Source organism: Fonsecaea multimorphosa (genome assembly GCF_000836435.1).
Source record: "Fonsecaea multimorphosa CBS 102226 unplaced genomic scaffold supercont1.11, whole genome shotgun sequence".
NCBI classification, from domain to species: domain Eukaryota; kingdom Fungi; phylum Ascomycota; class Eurotiomycetes; order Chaetothyriales; family Herpotrichiellaceae; genus Fonsecaea; species Fonsecaea multimorphosa.
In genome coordinates, this window is record NW_015971645.1 from 599,482 (window position 1) to 615,370 (window position 15,889).

The 15,889-nt window shown below is 53.2% G+C and overlaps 4 protein-coding genes across 4 annotated transcripts; 1 reads left to right on the top strand and 3 right to left on the bottom strand.

Moving 5' to 3' along the window:
- Positions 1 to 735: 735 nt before the first annotated feature.
- On the top strand, positions 736 to 1,844 carry Z520_06212 (uncharacterized protein; the record flags this gene model as incomplete). The annotated part of the gene is made up of 2 exons (XM_016776713.1): positions 736 to 1,575; positions 1,692 to 1,844. The coding sequence occupies 2 exons, from the start codon at positions 736 to 738 to the stop codon at positions 1,842 to 1,844; spliced, it is 993 nt and encodes a 330-aa protein (XP_016632255.1).
- A 331-nt stretch (positions 1,845 to 2,175) lies between these two features.
- On the bottom strand, positions 2,176 to 4,320 carry Z520_06213 (uncharacterized protein; the record flags this gene model as incomplete). Its single annotated transcript, XM_016776714.1, has 1 exon — positions 2,176 to 4,320. The coding sequence occupies one exon, from the start codon at positions 4,318 to 4,320 to the stop codon at positions 2,176 to 2,178; it is 2,145 nt and encodes a 714-aa protein (XP_016632256.1).
- A 1,300-nt stretch (positions 4,321 to 5,620) lies between these two features.
- On the bottom strand, positions 5,621 to 8,463 carry Z520_06214 (uncharacterized protein; the record flags this gene model as incomplete). Its single annotated transcript, XM_016776715.1, has 4 exons — positions 5,621 to 7,593; positions 7,646 to 8,025; positions 8,082 to 8,209; positions 8,266 to 8,463. 4 exons carry the CDS (start codon positions 8,461 to 8,463, stop codon positions 5,621 to 5,623), a joined length of 2,679 nt encoding a protein of 892 aa, XP_016632257.1.
- A 2,110-nt stretch (positions 8,464 to 10,573) lies between these two features.
- On the bottom strand, positions 10,574 to 15,283 carry Z520_06215 (uncharacterized protein; the record flags this gene model as incomplete). Its single annotated transcript, XM_016776716.1, has 1 exon — positions 10,574 to 15,283. One exon carries the CDS (start codon positions 15,281 to 15,283, stop codon positions 10,574 to 10,576), a length of 4,710 nt encoding a protein of 1,569 aa, XP_016632258.1.
- Positions 15,284 to 15,889: the final 606 nt, after the last annotated feature.

Here is a 15,889-nt window from a genome sequence, read left to right on the forward strand (position 1 = left end):
GTGGGGTAGAATAATAAGAATAAGAAGGGATCTCGTGCCCACCAGACGCTGGGCCCAGAGCCTCTGAACCAATGCCACCCAATGCTGGTGATGCTGGCGGTTAGTAACGCAGTCATGCCTGTTTGAGCCTAGAAAGGGCGGGACTGTGCTCGTATAGGCGTTTGACGTCACCGCTGCTGGGCAAGGACCCTAGTAATAAAAGAGCGTGAGCCCTAGAAGAGCAGCGTGGAGCAGCCACGAGGGGGCAGCAGGTGGGAGGTTTTAACCAGCTCGCCAGGCACCACAGGTACACGGGTACCCAGGATCTTGGGTAAGAGGACTTCAGTTCAGGCACCAACTCATAGAGCGATATTTGTTCTGTATTGGACGGCCTGTGCACGGAGATGGCCGTATAGAGAAAGCCAGAGAAGCACCGGTAGATGAAGGTGCGCCCAGCAGCCGCTCCTTCCTGTTTGAGGTTCTTATCTCTTTCGCTGCGGGGTATTGAGAGTCTGTGTGTGCGTCTCTTGCCGATGGATGGATGAGAGCAAAGAAGCCAATGCTATATCTATCCAACGGATCGTCGCTTTAGACCAGCCTCTTCAATTCTAAAACATCATCTCTGCTGTATACAGAACTGTCGAAGCTCATTGCTGCCGTCCTGTATTCGCTGCTGTGCTCCAGGGATCTCTCTCTATCCTAGGCAACCCCTTTCCACTCCAGCCTTGTCCTGTATACCACCCACCAAGAACCACCATGAACAATACAGACCCAAACCATCGCAAAGGCGTCGTCGGCAATCCAAATGGAACCTTCTGGCTCTATGACTCCAAAGCAGGCTTCGACCTCACGCACCCTGCGACGCCCACATCGCCCACGCCCACGCCAAACTATACAGTAAAGACAAACACCCTCCCCATCACGATCCACCCACCGAAATCAGCCCTCGTGATCATCGACATGCAGAACTTCTTCCTCTCTCCCAATCTCGGACGGCCAGAGAATTCCAAGGGTCTCATCGCTCAACAGCAGCTTCTCAAGTATGCTATCCCGGCGGCGCGAAAAGCCGGCGTCCGCATCATCTGGTTGAACTGGGGCTTGACCGACCAAGAGATCGCCGAGATGCCGCCGGGCACTCTCCGCGCATTCGGATTCGAAACCGTTCTCGTCTCAGAATTCGAATCCTACGACAAGGTCGAGAAAAAGCAGGCAGCTGTGGACTCGCACGGCGTCAACGAGGGATGCCACGAATTCCCAGACCCTCAGATCGAAACATCGGGCAAAAATCCCCGGCTCTACAAGGGACTGGGGAGTGAAGTTGGCCCAGTGACTCTCGACGACGGCAGCACGATTCAAGGCGGGCGACTTCTGATGCGTGATACGTGGAATGCTGACTTGACCCCGGAACTGAAACAGACGCACGAAACAGACGGCAAGAATGCTAACCCTCCAGACGTATGGATCCATAAGAACCGCATGTCTGGGCTATGGGGCCCAAGTACCATGTGTACCGAGTTCCTGGAGAAAGAGGGCATCAAGACATTGTTCTTTACTGGAGTAAACACAGATCAGTGTGTCGGAGGGAGTCTTCAGGATGTAAGTTATCATTCTATCACCATTCCTTCCTCTGTATCTATCTTCCCTTTTTGAAATTTGAATGACTAGAAGATTTCCGTTGAATATGGCTGATTCGGACGTTTGTCTTGGACCAGGCATTTTCAAAAGGCTACGATGTGGTTCTGCTCTCCGATGGCGCTGGGACGACGAGTCCCTCGAGCAGCCAGGACAGCATCGAATTCAACTGCGCAAAGACATGGGGCTTCTGTACCACATGCAAGGACTTCGCGGAGGGTCTGGGCCTGTAGGATTGAGAAACAGAGGGACTTTCGAATGTAATGTGGACAAATCTGAATTGACTATCGACTTCCTTTGGATTGAAATACTCCCCTGATCCTCCACCTGGCCATCCCTGCCATACGGGCAATCCGTCGATGTCGTGCTTGAGTAATGACCCTGACTACCTACTGTTCCTCCACCTGGCCGTGCTGCCAAACTCTCTCTCCGTCGATCCCGCACTTGAAAACTCTCTTGAATAACCCATATCCTCCACCTGGCCGACCCTGCCAATTGCCAATCCACTCCACCGCAAGCAAGCATATCAATCCACCGACCTCATTCTGACGAGGACCTTCACAGTCAGTACCCACCCCTGCCACGTCCACGACCGCGTCCTTGGAACCCACCGCGCATGGCGGCAGGCCCGCTCGGAGGGGTCGCATCGGCCCAGCGACTGTCCGTCAATTGACGGCCAGACGTGGGAGCGGACGGGCGAGGTTCAGGCGTCGACGGCTGCGCCGGAGTCGTCGCAGGAGCCTCTGGTACTTCAAGCGTCGGGTTTGGTGCTGGCGCAGGTGTGGCGTCGCCCGCTGGTGTGGGCGGGGAGACGGGCACTTTGCCCAGCCCCTCGATCTGCGCCTTGAGCGCCTTGATGTGGAGGGTGTGATTGTGAAGCCGCTTGGTCTGCTTCGCCAACATTTCCTCCCTGCGGCGCGAGAGGTCCTTGTCGAAAAATTTGGCCGACCGCAGCTCCTTGTTTGCCTCCTCGAGTTGCTTCGTCAGGCGGTCTCTGACGCCGCCGAGCGCGCTCGCTTCCTTTGCGGCGGCTTCCTTCTCCTCCTCAAGTCGGGCCACGGCGTCAGCCTTCTCCTTGATCTCGTTCTCCTTCTGCTGGAGAGCGTCCTTCGCATTGCTCAGTTCATCGCCGTAATGTTCTTCTTGCCTGTCCAACCGGGACTGTAGCGACGCAATTCTGCTCTCCTGCACATCATCAAAGTCCTTGAGGAAGTCGGCATTTCGGTCCTTTTCGAATTGATTTAGCCCCTCGATATCGTCCTCTAGCTTGGCGATTCTGTCCTTTTTTTGCGTGATCAAGTAGTCTCGTTGAGTTATCGTGGCTTCTTGCTCCTTGATCAAGGAGTCTCTTTCGATCAGGACGGCGTCTTGCTGCTCAATCTTGGTCTTTTGCTTAGCCATAGTGGCTTCGTGCTCCGCGATCAAGGAGTCTCGTCTAGCCATCTTGGCTTCTTGCTCCTTGATTAAGGAGTCTTTTTTCGCCATGGCGACTGCTTGCTTCTTGATCTCGGCCTTTTGGTCAGCCACTTTGACATTTTGCTTCTCGATCTCGGCCTCTTTCTTGGCCATGGCTGCATTTTTCTGAGCGATGTCGGAGTCCTTTTTAGCAATCATGGCTTCATGCTCCTTGATCAAGGAGTCTTTTTTCGCCATTTTGACATTTTGCTCCTTAATCTGGGCCTTCTGCTTGGCCATGCTGGCAGTTTGCTCTTTAATCTGAGCCTTTTGCTTGGCTATGGTGGCTGCTTGCTCTTTGATTTGGGCCTTCTGCTTGGCCATGCTGGCATTTTGCTCCTCAATCTCGGCCTTGTGCTTGGCCATGCTGGCATTTTTCTCTGCGATCAAGGAGTGCTGTTTAGCCATCATGGCTTCTTTCTCCTTGATCAGGTCTGCCATAATGGCCTCTTGCTCCTTAAACAAGGAGTCCTTTTTCGCCATGGTGGCTTCTTGCTCCGTGATCAAGGAGCCTTTCTCTTCGAGCTTCGCTTGCTGTTCTCTTGCGAGCTCGTCATTTGCAGTCATGGATGCTCTATTTTCTTCGAGCTTTTCCTTGGCCTCTTTCATCTCCTTTTCGAGAGCTTGATTGCTGCTTTTATAGGTCTCGCGGTCCTTCTCCAGGCAGGCAATCTCTTCCTTCTGTCCCTCGATTTCGCTTCTCAGGACACGGAATTTTTCTTCATGGTCGCAGACCATGGTTTCCCGGCGCTGTGCCGAATCTTCGGCTTGGAGTGCGCGTCTGCGCCAATTGGTGAGGTTGGCGAGAGCAAAGAGGACGGCGACGACGAGGAGAGAGATTAAAATCCCAGGAATGAATCCCAGGTTGCCTCTGGCGACAGGGAGAGAAGAGACCTCATTCATGCCGGCGATGGCCGGAATTTCGATCCGTGCTTGCCGTTGGATCACCGGGCATGTTGGTCGCAGGACACCCTCTTCAACCGTCAGAGGGATGCATGTTTTGAGGAGGAGGGCGGGCTTGTTGGCGGCGGGGAGGTTGACCCGTCCAGTCGCGGCCTTAGGCACAACGACGCGTTGCCCTTCGATCCAAATGTCGGACGAGAAGAGGGAGCCTCCAGAAAAGTCTTTGGCATTGGGCGGGAAGTCTTCTTGTTTGACATGAGAGCTCTTGGAGCGTCTCTCGGACGCTGCCCACCAGTCGTAAACGCCGAGCTTTTTCAGCACCATCATCCAGATGATTTGGTTGGCTGCCATGTTGAACACTTTGTATGTATTTACTTTTCTTGAGAGCAAAGGTGAGGAGCTTGGTGGATGGTGAGCTTGCCGGTGTTAGGGCAGCGGTATGATGGAGAGAGGGCAGGATGGTGTCGCAGGAGTGATCTGGAAAGGTTCTTTTGTTTGAAAAGTACCAAGGCTGTCGACAAACAAGGGAGCAACCTCGCTTTGTTGATCTGGGAAGACAACGAAGGGATCTGGCAAACAAAGCGCTGATACAAAGGTCTGAAACAATGTATTAGTTTGTTTCCTCCAGAATTTAGGCGGCGAGGATGAACCTACCACTGATGTCTGATCAAGAGAAGGCCGAACCCAAGACCGGTGCAAGTGGAAGAGGCTTTGTTTCACTCCTTGCCTCTGAGGTTCTGGGAGAAGTGCTGGAAGAAGTCCTGAAGAACTCTTGGAAGAAGTGCTAGGGAGAGTCTTTGAAGAAGTCTGGAAGGAGTCTTTGCAGAAAATCCTGAAGAAGTGTTGGGAGAGGTTCTAGAAAGAGGCCCAAGGAGAAGTTCAGGAAGAAGTTCAGGAAGAAGTTCAGAAAGAAGTTCAGGAAGAAGTTCAGGAAGAACTTGAGGAAGAAGTTCAAGAAGAACTTGAGGAAGAGGTTCAGGAAGATCTGGGAAAAGTTCAGGAAGAACACGAATCAAAGCGGAAAGCTGGTCTCTCGCAGTGAACAGGATGGTGTCTGATGATGTGCAAGATGGAATGATTCGAGCAGGATACACTGTCTGTTGATGATGATCAAGAGTCCTGAAAAATGTGGAAAGAATGGAAGTGAAAGATGATCAGGACAGAGACGAACTTGTAGAAGAGAAAATCTTTTCGGACAGTGAATTCAAGAGAGAAAAAACTTCTGCTGAAGTGAATCAATTCAGTAGTCGCGGGCCATTCACAGAGCTGATTGCTAAAAACATCCTGCCGGACCCAAACTCAGCAAATGAAGCCGCCAAGATACCTATTTGCTCGAAGTCAGCCGAGGCTGCGACAAGAAGAGGGAGTTTGCGCAGACGAAGGTCAACACCATACAGGGTCAACATACCTCAGTCACTGCGCAAGCGGCAAGAACAATTCCATAGGAGGCAGGAGGAAAACTAGGAAAAGGTACGAGGAAGTCTGTATGGCAAGAATGGGGTATCATGTATTGGTACAGTGCCGCCCAGCGGGAACAGCCCTGCTCTCTATCTCAGAGAGTGGAATCTTTCTCGCCATGAACGCCGTAGTAGGTTCAAAGGTGACCGTGGTGTTCTCATGTACATACTGGGACGAATATCTCCATCATACATCATTGTTGAGGCATCATCCCGTCATTCATAGTGTCGCTCAAGATAAAGTCGTTATAAGTGGGCTGCCCAAACGTCTCCGCCCAATCCCACTCAAAAGTCATAGGCATCTGCCACAAGTCCTGAGGGACAAAAGGTTGTTGAAAAGACCCGACGTTGAGAGGCGACATGGTGGAGCTGGGCATTTGCTGACTACTGAGATCTGGGCTGAGGCCTGGCGCCGAAATCATGTCAGCATAATCGTTGTCAAGGGCCGGCATGTTAAAGAACTGAGTGTTAGAATTCATGTTGTTGCCCGCAGCATTACTGGCAAGGGGCGTCACGGGCGCGGCGGTGGTGGAAGTATGTGGTATGTTGCTCGTAGTGGTACGTGGTGAGGCTCCGGCGCCGCTTGATCTCCGAGATCCAGCCTTGCGCCCGTTGATCTGCGACTGCACCTGCGCCATGGCTGATTGATTGACACGCATGACTTCTTCCGGCACAAGCCTGCGTTTTCGTTTTGAGCCTTCCTTCTCTGCTTTTTCAATCACCACTCTGGCAATGCGGGCGAACTCCGAGCATACAGTGAGCATGCGGTTCAGCGATCCAGTGCCTTCGTCATGCGCCACATTCGAGAGAAAATTGACGACAAGGTCCATCAGCTTGATGTCGGCTCGTGCACGGGTGTCTTGGGGGTTTTGCAGGATGTTGGCAAAAAGGGTGACGAGTGCCGAGACGGGGAAGTATAGGACTAGCCAAACGCAAGCAAAGTCACCTTGCGGAATGTATTTGATGAGGTGGATCGAGGCTCGGGCAGCTGAAACACAGAGTGCCGCAGAAGAAAAGACCCTTGGATTGAGGGGCCTTGCGTTGAGACCTTGGATGGCATATTCCGACAGTCGGCTGGTCCAATAGCCGTGGTGAACAGACATCCGGTGAATTGTCGTCAAGCAGTTGTAGTAGGAGAAATGAAGGACGACAATATGCAGAATGAGCGGGGTATGAGACGTCTTGATTTCGTGTTCGGGTCGGAAGTCGAGAGGAATGCTGTCCTTCCAAGCTTCCAATTCTTTGTCGAGCTCGCCGATGGTGTTCAAGAGCTCTCCGTCACTCTGCTTCGAAGCTCTGACGGAGTAGAGTTGACGATACACCTTGCTGGAAATAATGGCAAACTCACACATGAGACGGAAGAGATTGATCTTGCTCTTGCCGTCTGCCAATGGGACGTTGCCAATGTTATCAGGGGGATCTTCCGAGGGTAGCTCGACATTCATGTCATCATCGTCCTGCGCAGGCGGTCTACCAGCCCGAAGACAGGCATCCTTGTCGAGCAGATACCCGATCCAGAAGACTCGCTTGCGCTGTTCCACTTCGATGGGATTGAGGTTGAATGCAGACCCTCGCTTGTGGAGTCCTATTGTATGTGAACATCTGATGGCAGCAGCGATCAGAAAGAAGGACGGCTGAGGGTTTGGTGTGCCTTGCAGGAACAAAGCCATGCCGAGCAGCGCCTGGACACTGAGAAGATCGGTGTTTCGCATGGTCAGTTCAGTGATGACGCCCATGGCATTCTTCAGGTAAAGCCACGCCTTCTGGTCGTCTTCTTGCGGAACAACATTACTCATGACTCTGATGCGGTAAGCAATGGCGAGAGCGACGTTGATGCTCGCCCACCACCCGCTTCCTTCGTACGGGTCTTTGGAGTATTGCTTTTCGACAAGGTGCATAAAAGTAGGTTCATGGAATAATGGGAACATGCAGTTAAAGTTCTCAAAGAAATCTTTGAATAAGGACAAAGCTTCTTCCTTTGGTGGCAGCGGCTTGAAGACTCGGCGAACGAATATGTCTCCAAAAACCTCAGGTTTCCAGTACTGCCACTTGGTATCATCGTCGTTGACGGCATTCTGAATGGTTTCCTGAAAAGAGGTATCCCCAGTCTTCTCATTGACCCACTCGATACCTTTACTCGAGAAGATGGAGAAGGCCGAAGACGATCCTGAACACAGTTAGGGGACACGGATGTGGAAATGAAGCAAGAGAGTACCTACCAATGTATCTGGTCTCACCGACATTGTTGGTGACAAGCGAGCACATGGCCTCGGAAAGATTCTCTACTTCCTCTCGGCTTGGTCTCTCGCCATCCGTACTCGGTGAAGTGATATTATCACGGGGAGTCTCAAGGGAGTCCCGTTGGGAGGCAGGTCTTGGGGAGTTCTCGGCCGCCGCAGAATTGGCGCCACTCTTCGCAGCGCCCGGAGAGTCTGTCTTGTGCGTTGGAAAGTCCCTTGAAGAGGCCTTTTCGGCGAGACGCTTCTCCAATGTACCCAAGTCTGTTTTCCCAGCTTCTTCTTCGCTGAGGAGCCCGGACATCCGTAAGAGCGACTCCATGCGCCCAAGGCGGTTTTCGAGGCCTTCGATATACTTGGCTCTGTCGCGGCCATCAGTTTCCCAGCTATGAGGTTGCACAGGGACCAGATTACATACCCCTTTGGAGGATTCCGCTTCTTCTCGACCTGTGTGAAGATACATTCCGTCTTGTAGTTTATACAGTGACCGCATTTGGGCATCTTGCCGTCACACTTTATCTTCTTCTTTCTGCACATATCGCAAGCCTGCAGTCACCGTCAGAAGACACGGCCTTGTTTGGTAGCTATGTATGGAGGCGCACCCTTGCAATGCGCCGGCGTTTTGGATCATTCTCGTCGGCACCTCCATCATTGAAATCGCCAAAGTATGCACCAGGTGGGAGGGTCGCAGGTATAGGAGTGCCGTCTGGGTTGTAGGCCCCGAAGATTTGTGGAGGCTGCGGAGAGACGAATTGGGACATGTCATAACCCAACCCATCAATGCTGCCATGAGGATCCATGGTGACTTGCCGGAGCCGCCGCCACCGCCGTAATACCTCAAGGAGGGATTGTATAAGCTGGAGAGGGACTCGTGGAACTACGCTGAATGCAGGTACCCGGTAGGAGAGGACGGAAATCCGGATAGTTTAGCAGGAGTAAGCCACTGAATTCATCGTGTATGCGAACTTGTTGGAACGGGGTTCTTCGCCACTGGAGCATGGGACAGGACTGAGTGACCAAGCAGGAAGGTCGACAGGAGCCTGTGGAGGGACGAGGATTTGCGTATGGCAAAAGCTCACCTCGAAAAGGACTGGGGGAAATGGAAGATGGGAAATGGGAAAGGAGAGACGTGGTACAGAGGCGATCAATCAGGCAGAAAAAGAGGCCGTGATTCAGGAATTTCAGGAAGGTTGAAAGTGTATCAAGTAGTAGTAGTCACAACGAGGCCCATCGTGGACCATGATCAGATACGATTTACGAGTGGCAGCTTGTGGGAACGGATGCGGACCCATGTTGCTACGTGCTTGCCATGACCATAGCTGATGAGAGGTAGGGCACCAAACCTAGTTCGTTAGTCGGTCGGCCGGCTATGACGATGGCGGGCAGCCCTGCGGGTTTCAGGGTGGCTAGGGGGGGGGGGCATCCAGCTGCTGCCCTGCATGTGTTAGGGGCCCGTTGAGCTGGATGGTGGGGGTTGGTCCATGCTCAAACGGGAGCATCATACCGAAGCCCCCAACTCTCAGGCTCCAGGCACCAGTATTTGCATTTCCAGATACCCTGACGTGCCCCTTCCCATTCGACGGGGACCCAGGCCAGCGGCACTCAAGCGGCTACTTCCAGTGATTGACGATTCCATCATTATTGATCATCTCGTCAAGCTTGGAATTCTTCAGTCCCATATCTGGCCACCTGTGAGTCCCCGGGGTTAAGGCATTTGGCCGGAGACGGCCATAGTATTGAGGCTTTATTTCCTTTCTCATTTTCCCCCTGCGGTCAGCAAAATGTGAACTACTGAACCATGGGACCATGGGACCATCACACGCTGCGTACCAAGCCGTGGCAAGGAAACCATGGCTTGTACCACTTGTTCGCTTCGTCCATGGATCCCCCCCGGGGTGTATCAGACTACGACAAATCGGTCTCAACTCACCTCACTTTCGCAGCAAGACAAATCAGTTTCATCAACCTCGAATCGAGTCCCCCGGATGAGTGACGGGTCTCCATCGCCTCCTATGTCTCTCGGTCTCTGCGCTCTCTTTCCTTCCACTCTCGATTGACCCTCAGGTCACATTCCAACCCAGACAGCCGGACTAATACTATAACTCAATTCAAAAAAAAAAAAATTCCTTTCATCCGCTCCGCCCTCGAGCGTACTCGAGCGTGCTCCGCCTCCGTCTCCGTAAATTCCTGCGGCGTCTCCTCCAATTGCAGCGAGACACCTGCAAACCTTGGAAGCTTGACATGGCGCCGTTCTACCGTATTGTCGGATTCGGTCTCGTTTCGCACCGGCGGACCCGATGAATGGTCCGAGTGGCCTCATAGTTGCGCTCTCCTCCCCTTCGATTTCTCAGATGGACATTCTCGCAATGTTGGACTCTTCTCGAAAACCGGGCTTCGGCCCCAACTTTCTCGGCCGAATCTGCCGGGGTGGCTCCTCACATGGCAGCCTTAGGCAAGCCAACCCTCGTTTCCTCCTCCTAACCGTGCTCTTGTGGTGGTCCAGAAACAGGTGGCAGGCTGACTAAATCAATTAGTCTTCTCCTCCGGGTTCTGCACGAGGTTGGAGATATGAGCCATTTTTCGTCTGCTACCTTACTTTGGTCGTCGATCTCAAAGCAATCGATGCTCGGCAGTTACTTAGATCCCGGGGCGCAGAAAAGACCGCGCAGATTGTCGCGAGTACAATCCGATTTAACAGTCGTGTGACTAGGCGTAGCACTTTGCTTCCCGGAGACGGCCTCGACGGTACGAAGTCGGTGCGTTCAAAAAAGCGAGAGCGAGAATCACGAACAAGAGGTATGTGGAAATGCTTGAGTATTGCTTCATTGGCTTCATGGGGCACAACCATGGTTCTGTGTCAGGAGGGGCGTCGGTCTCTTCTTGCCGCTATCAATAACCATGGGCTCCTCTCTAAGAGTCCAGTTCCTCATGGTCACCGATGATTTCCTGGCAAAGAGCAATCATGTACCGGCCATGTACTCTTCTGATGCCGTCCCAATTGGCCCACAGCCATTCCCTGCCCACTGTGGCACACCACCATATGTTTGAAGCCACAGATGCATGATCGTATGTCCGCCGACCGTTGACGACCACTCGCCATGGCTCCTCTATGGTGTCAGGCTGGGGAGTCGTTGCTTGAAGTTGGTTGAGCTCACGGAACATTCTCTCCCTGCAAGGGAAGCCGTCTTCTTCTCCCGGCATGTCGGCGGACTGGTCGTCGTCGTCGTCGTCGTCGTCGTCCTCGTCATCCTCGCTCAGCTCTTCTTCACTCTCGTCCTCCTCCTCACCAAACCCTTGCCGTTCTTGAGATCCTCCACTATCACCGTTTCCTTCACTGTCACCCTGCCCATATCCTCCACCATAGCCGTCATCGCTATCGCTATCGTCCCAAGGGTCCTCTCCGCCCTCTTCGTCACTTTCCTCGTCTTCCTCCTCGGATTCCTCCTCCTCTTCATCATCTTCTTCATCCGCATTGTGTTCGGCATTCGCCGAATAGGCACTCTCGCCTGTGCGGTACGCCTCAGCTATCGCTCTCTGCCGTTCATATGCACGTTGAGCCGCTTCGAATTCGTCTTCTGAGGAGTCGCCATGATCTTGAACGGCGTCTTCAGACTCATGGTCTACGCTTACGTATCCCAAGGTGTCATCCTCAAGTTCAGGGTAGTGACTGTCGACTTCTTCTTGAGCCCCTTCCTCCTCAAGTGGAGGGTATTCGCCGGTTTCTCCTTGGCCGTGGTTGTCTTCCTCATCCCCTGGAGTGACTTGATTGTCAACGCCGCTTTCTTCATGAAGGTCGTCGTCACCATCAGCGGTTTGATCCACGTTTATGTATTCTTGATACATCTCACCCGTTCCATGCTGAGGTTGTGTGCCAACCTGGGGGGCATCGCTATCTTCGCGTGCCTGGGAGACAGGTTCACCAAGGAGTGCTGGATCTATCACTGGATATGTCGTGTGCTCCAGGTTCTCAAAGGGGTTCACCGCCGGCCGAGTCTGCTGTGACTCTTGTTGAAGAAGCGCAGCTGCCACCAAAGGGTCGCATCGGAGAGTCACAGATTTCATTGACGCGTACTTTCGGTCACAACCCTCGTATTGCCTCATCCGATCGGCTTGGGGGGTGTCAGCCCACGGGTCTGTAGGAACTCGGTCGTCGCCGTCTCGTGCACGCTTAGCAGCGTTCGGTTTGTCGCGACGTTCCGCTTCTAGGTCCGCATCTTTATGGATACTTAGACCAGGAATTGGAGACTGAAGGAGATTTTCTTTGCACGGCCGTGGCTCGGTTACCGGCTGATCACCAACCTCATTGCTTGCGGCCTCCGGAGTCTCAGACGTTGTGCCTTCATTGAATGCAAGAAGGGCGGCTACATCTTCTGGTGCCATGAATTCCTGCTGTTCGTTGCTCACTGCTGCTGGAGCCTCGGCTGTTGTGCCTTGATTGACCGCAAGAAGCGCGGCTACATCTTCTGGAGCCATAGGTTCTTGCTGCTCATTGCTCACTGCTGCTGGAGTCTCGGCTGTTGTGCCATGGTTGAACGCAAGAAGCGCGGCTATATCTTCTGGAGCCATAGGTTCTTGCTGCTCATTGCTCGCCGCTGCTGGAGTCTCAGATGTTGTGCCATGGTTGAACGCAAGAAGCCCTTCGACATGTTCTGGCGGCATCAAGTCTTCCTCCATTTCTGTGTCAACTTCGATCTGGTCATATTGCCCTGGAGCTGCTAAGTCGCTCTGCTCATGGAAGATCCCTGCCGGACGTGCAGGCTCATAGCCAGGCGGTAGCACTGGCGAAGGAAGCTCTTGTGGTGCTTCTTGTGGAAATTGAAATTGAAATTCGACCGCAGGGCCGCCGGGTTCAAAGTCCATAGCCACCGGGCGTTCAAAATCCGTGGTCATCGGCCGGTCAAAGTCCATGGGCACCGGCTGTTCAAAGTCCATGGTCACCGGCGCATCTTCTAAAGATAACAGATGCATGCGGGCCGATAACTCAGCATCTATGCTCATATCTTCCAGCCCAGATTGCAGAGGGTCGCTTTCCGATGCAGCTTTGACCACCTCCATGAGATCTGAGGGCGCTTGTTCGCAAGCAACAGCGGGGCATGCAGTGCTCTGCGCACTCTCGGCAAGAGTTTGCGCTTGGTACTCAGCAGACATGTTACTCCACGAGTGCAGGGTCCTAAGGAAAGCAGGATCGATTCCAGGCGTACCAAGGGGCAGCTGTTGCTCTTGAACTTGGTATCCAGGAGTCGGATCTTCTGCAGCAGGGTTCAACAGTGGTTGCTCGCCACTAGACGCAGTGGTCATTGGTGTCGACTGTTCGGCCGAGAGTGGAACGCCAGTGGCTGCTTGTCCTTGAGCATCTATGACCATCGACTCTTGCACCGCTGCAGGCGCCTCATGTTCGAGGAAGTGGCGGGTGTGGTTGACCACCGATCCATCAGCGTCGGCCGCGATAGTGACTCCACGGCTGGGTTTAGGCCGGGTCGTTGTCTTTTCTGCAGATGGCGTCAGGCTGCGGAGTATACTAGGACGACATTCGTCGGTACCCTTGGAGCGGTTGACAACCGGTTGCTTGGACGGAGTCGATACTGGCGTGTCCGAATTGAATAGCTCGTCAAAGCCAGCAGTGGAAAGTTCGGTGCTGTCGCCAGAGAAGGGCGGTTCTTCACTGGGCAAAGAATTTTCGCACGCTTCGTCGTTGCTGCTGCCACCGTCGGCCTGAGACTGGTCTGTGCTCTCCTTCGGCTCTTCTTCCTCCACGATGGTTTCGAGGACACTTGCCAGTGGACCAGAGGCATTTGGAATGTCGCTCTCATCTTCGCTGACTTCCACGGTGGGAGCAGGAGGATGGTGCTGGGGCTCTTGGTCCTCGTCCTTCTTGTGATCCTCAATGGGAGTCGACAAGACGGGTGCACAGGCGGGAGATACGACGGACTCAGAAGGCGTTGTGGTGCCTTGACCTTCTGTAAAAGTGGCGTCGGTGAGGTCATGCTCATTGGAGGCGATTGACAGAAGCTGGCTATCTGCAGGTTCGCTCTCGTGTGAGTTGTCCAATATGGGCATGTCTTCTGAAGCTGGCAAAACACTCATACCCGATTGGGAGGAAGGCGCTCGCTCGGACAAGGAGGCAGCAGTGCACTCTGGAGCCTGTGTGGTCAGAGGATCCTGTTGAGGCTGGTTGGGGATTTCAGCTGGAACTTGTGGCAATGGCAGGTTTGTAGCCTCAACTTGGGCTTCTGGCTCAGTGTTGGAAAGCAGTGCTCCCGACGGCAGGGCCGATCTGACGAGAACGAGCCTCTGCCCTGGTCTGCGAAAGCCAGGTCTTGAGCTTTGCGGTGGTGGATGTTCCTTCTTCTGCTTTCGAGCGCGCGGGTTGCGAATGAACTCCAGGACCCTGGCTGAGTCCCTAGGTGGCGGTGCTTGAAGCGATCCTTCACATAGTCTCTTGCAGATTCCCGTGTCTGTGTAATGCTCGGGGTGAACCATTGGGAGGCTCTCTTCTTCGTCGTCTGCTACGTTACCGATCCAGGCTGTCTGTGTGCTCTGCTGGTCTGACTCGATGGTAACATCGAATGCTTCAGCTCCATCGTCCTCTTCAGTCTCTGTTAGACTCGACGTGGATTGAGTGGCAGGAGTTGTGCCCAGTGGAACATCCGCCAGCGTATCGAGGGCAACCACTAACTCATCAACAGGCAATGGTTGAGTATCAGCTTCGATGGTGAGCTCCGGTTCCGCTTCTCCCCTGGGATACCCTTCGATATATCTGCTTAGATCGTCAAGCAGATAGAGGAGGGCAAGAGGAGCAAAGCGGGACAAGATCACGAGGCCTTTCTTTACCGTGCCGATGTTGGCCAGAAGCGGGATGCCGACCAGAATGAAGGCTTGAGGAGCCGGTGCCAGCTTCAGGAAAAGACCGAGCGCCTTGTTCAAGAAGTCGCGGACAACGAAGAACTTCCTCCTTGCAAACTCAACGATGGGCTTCGTCTTTTGGTCTGCATACGCATTCGCAAAGATAGACGCAAGGTTCCAGGGAACAGAGGATGCATTGAGAGCAGAAGGTCGATGCACAGGTAGGTTGATGCCCTTGGAAACACGTTCAGCCTGAGAGTTTTCATGATCGAGCCATTCATGAGGAGCGAGAGTATCGTTATCGGCAGTGACAGAGCTGTTTGAATTCGTATCGTTGGTGTTGTGGACCTGGAAGCTGATAATCTCTTCGATACGAGTGATCGTGCCATTGCTCCATGCGCCAACCTCGAAGAACCGTGTCTTGGGCTCAGCTAAAGGATCTATCGACTGAGGAGTCCCATCTGTGTTGCCTTCCGATATGATTGTCTTGACAATAACACTGGGGCCTTCAGAGGTTGTGGATGTGGCGGTCGGAGTAGGAGATAGGCTGGACTCCATGACCTGGATACCATCTTGAACGGATTGGAATACGGCGACAAGTTTGTCTTCCGCAGCCTTTGGATGCTTGGCAAGATGCCAGCCTAGGATGCTCACAACACCAACTGCGCCCGCAGCTCCAACCAAGATTTGCATGTCTTGGTTGTTGATTCCAGGGATGGCTGTAACATTGCTTATGAGCAAGAGCAGGAAGAGGAGGGTCCACTTGAAGGACAACATGATGAAGGTAGGTTTCGAGGATGCTGTTGATGTTGTTTGTCGGTCTCAGGAGATGGAGTGTTTGGAAGATCTCGTGTTGTTGTCGACGGTTGACCTCTGTTCAGGTTTGCAACAAATGAGGAGGGTGGAAGTGGTTGTGACGAAGAGAGCTCGACAGTTTGAGAGAGCGGTTACAACCTTGCGTCTCTTGGTGTGGTGGGATTGGAAGATGGATGAATGGCGATGATTCGAAAGGACGCGGAGTCTGCTCGACAATCTGCGAGAGTGATTATGGTCTTGCTTCGCTCGTTCTTGTGAGACTGGAAGATGGACGATGGGAAAGAATCGAAGGAATTCGAAGTCAAGTGGACAATTCGCGAGATTGTGCTTCTCTTGGTCTGATGGAAGTGGATGATGGATGATGGTAAGGAATCAAAAGGATGCGAGGGTCTGTGGGAAGATGTTTATGGGAGAGGGAAAAGGTTGGGAGGCAGATGCGCGTGCAAAGTTTTTTGTTTTGAGGCAGTGAATGGGCATATTGTTCCCAATTGAGGGTTGCTGGAGTGAATCCCAAGGGTGAGGCAGTAATGGCTGTTGGATTCACTGCCTAAACACCAGGCAGTGCCG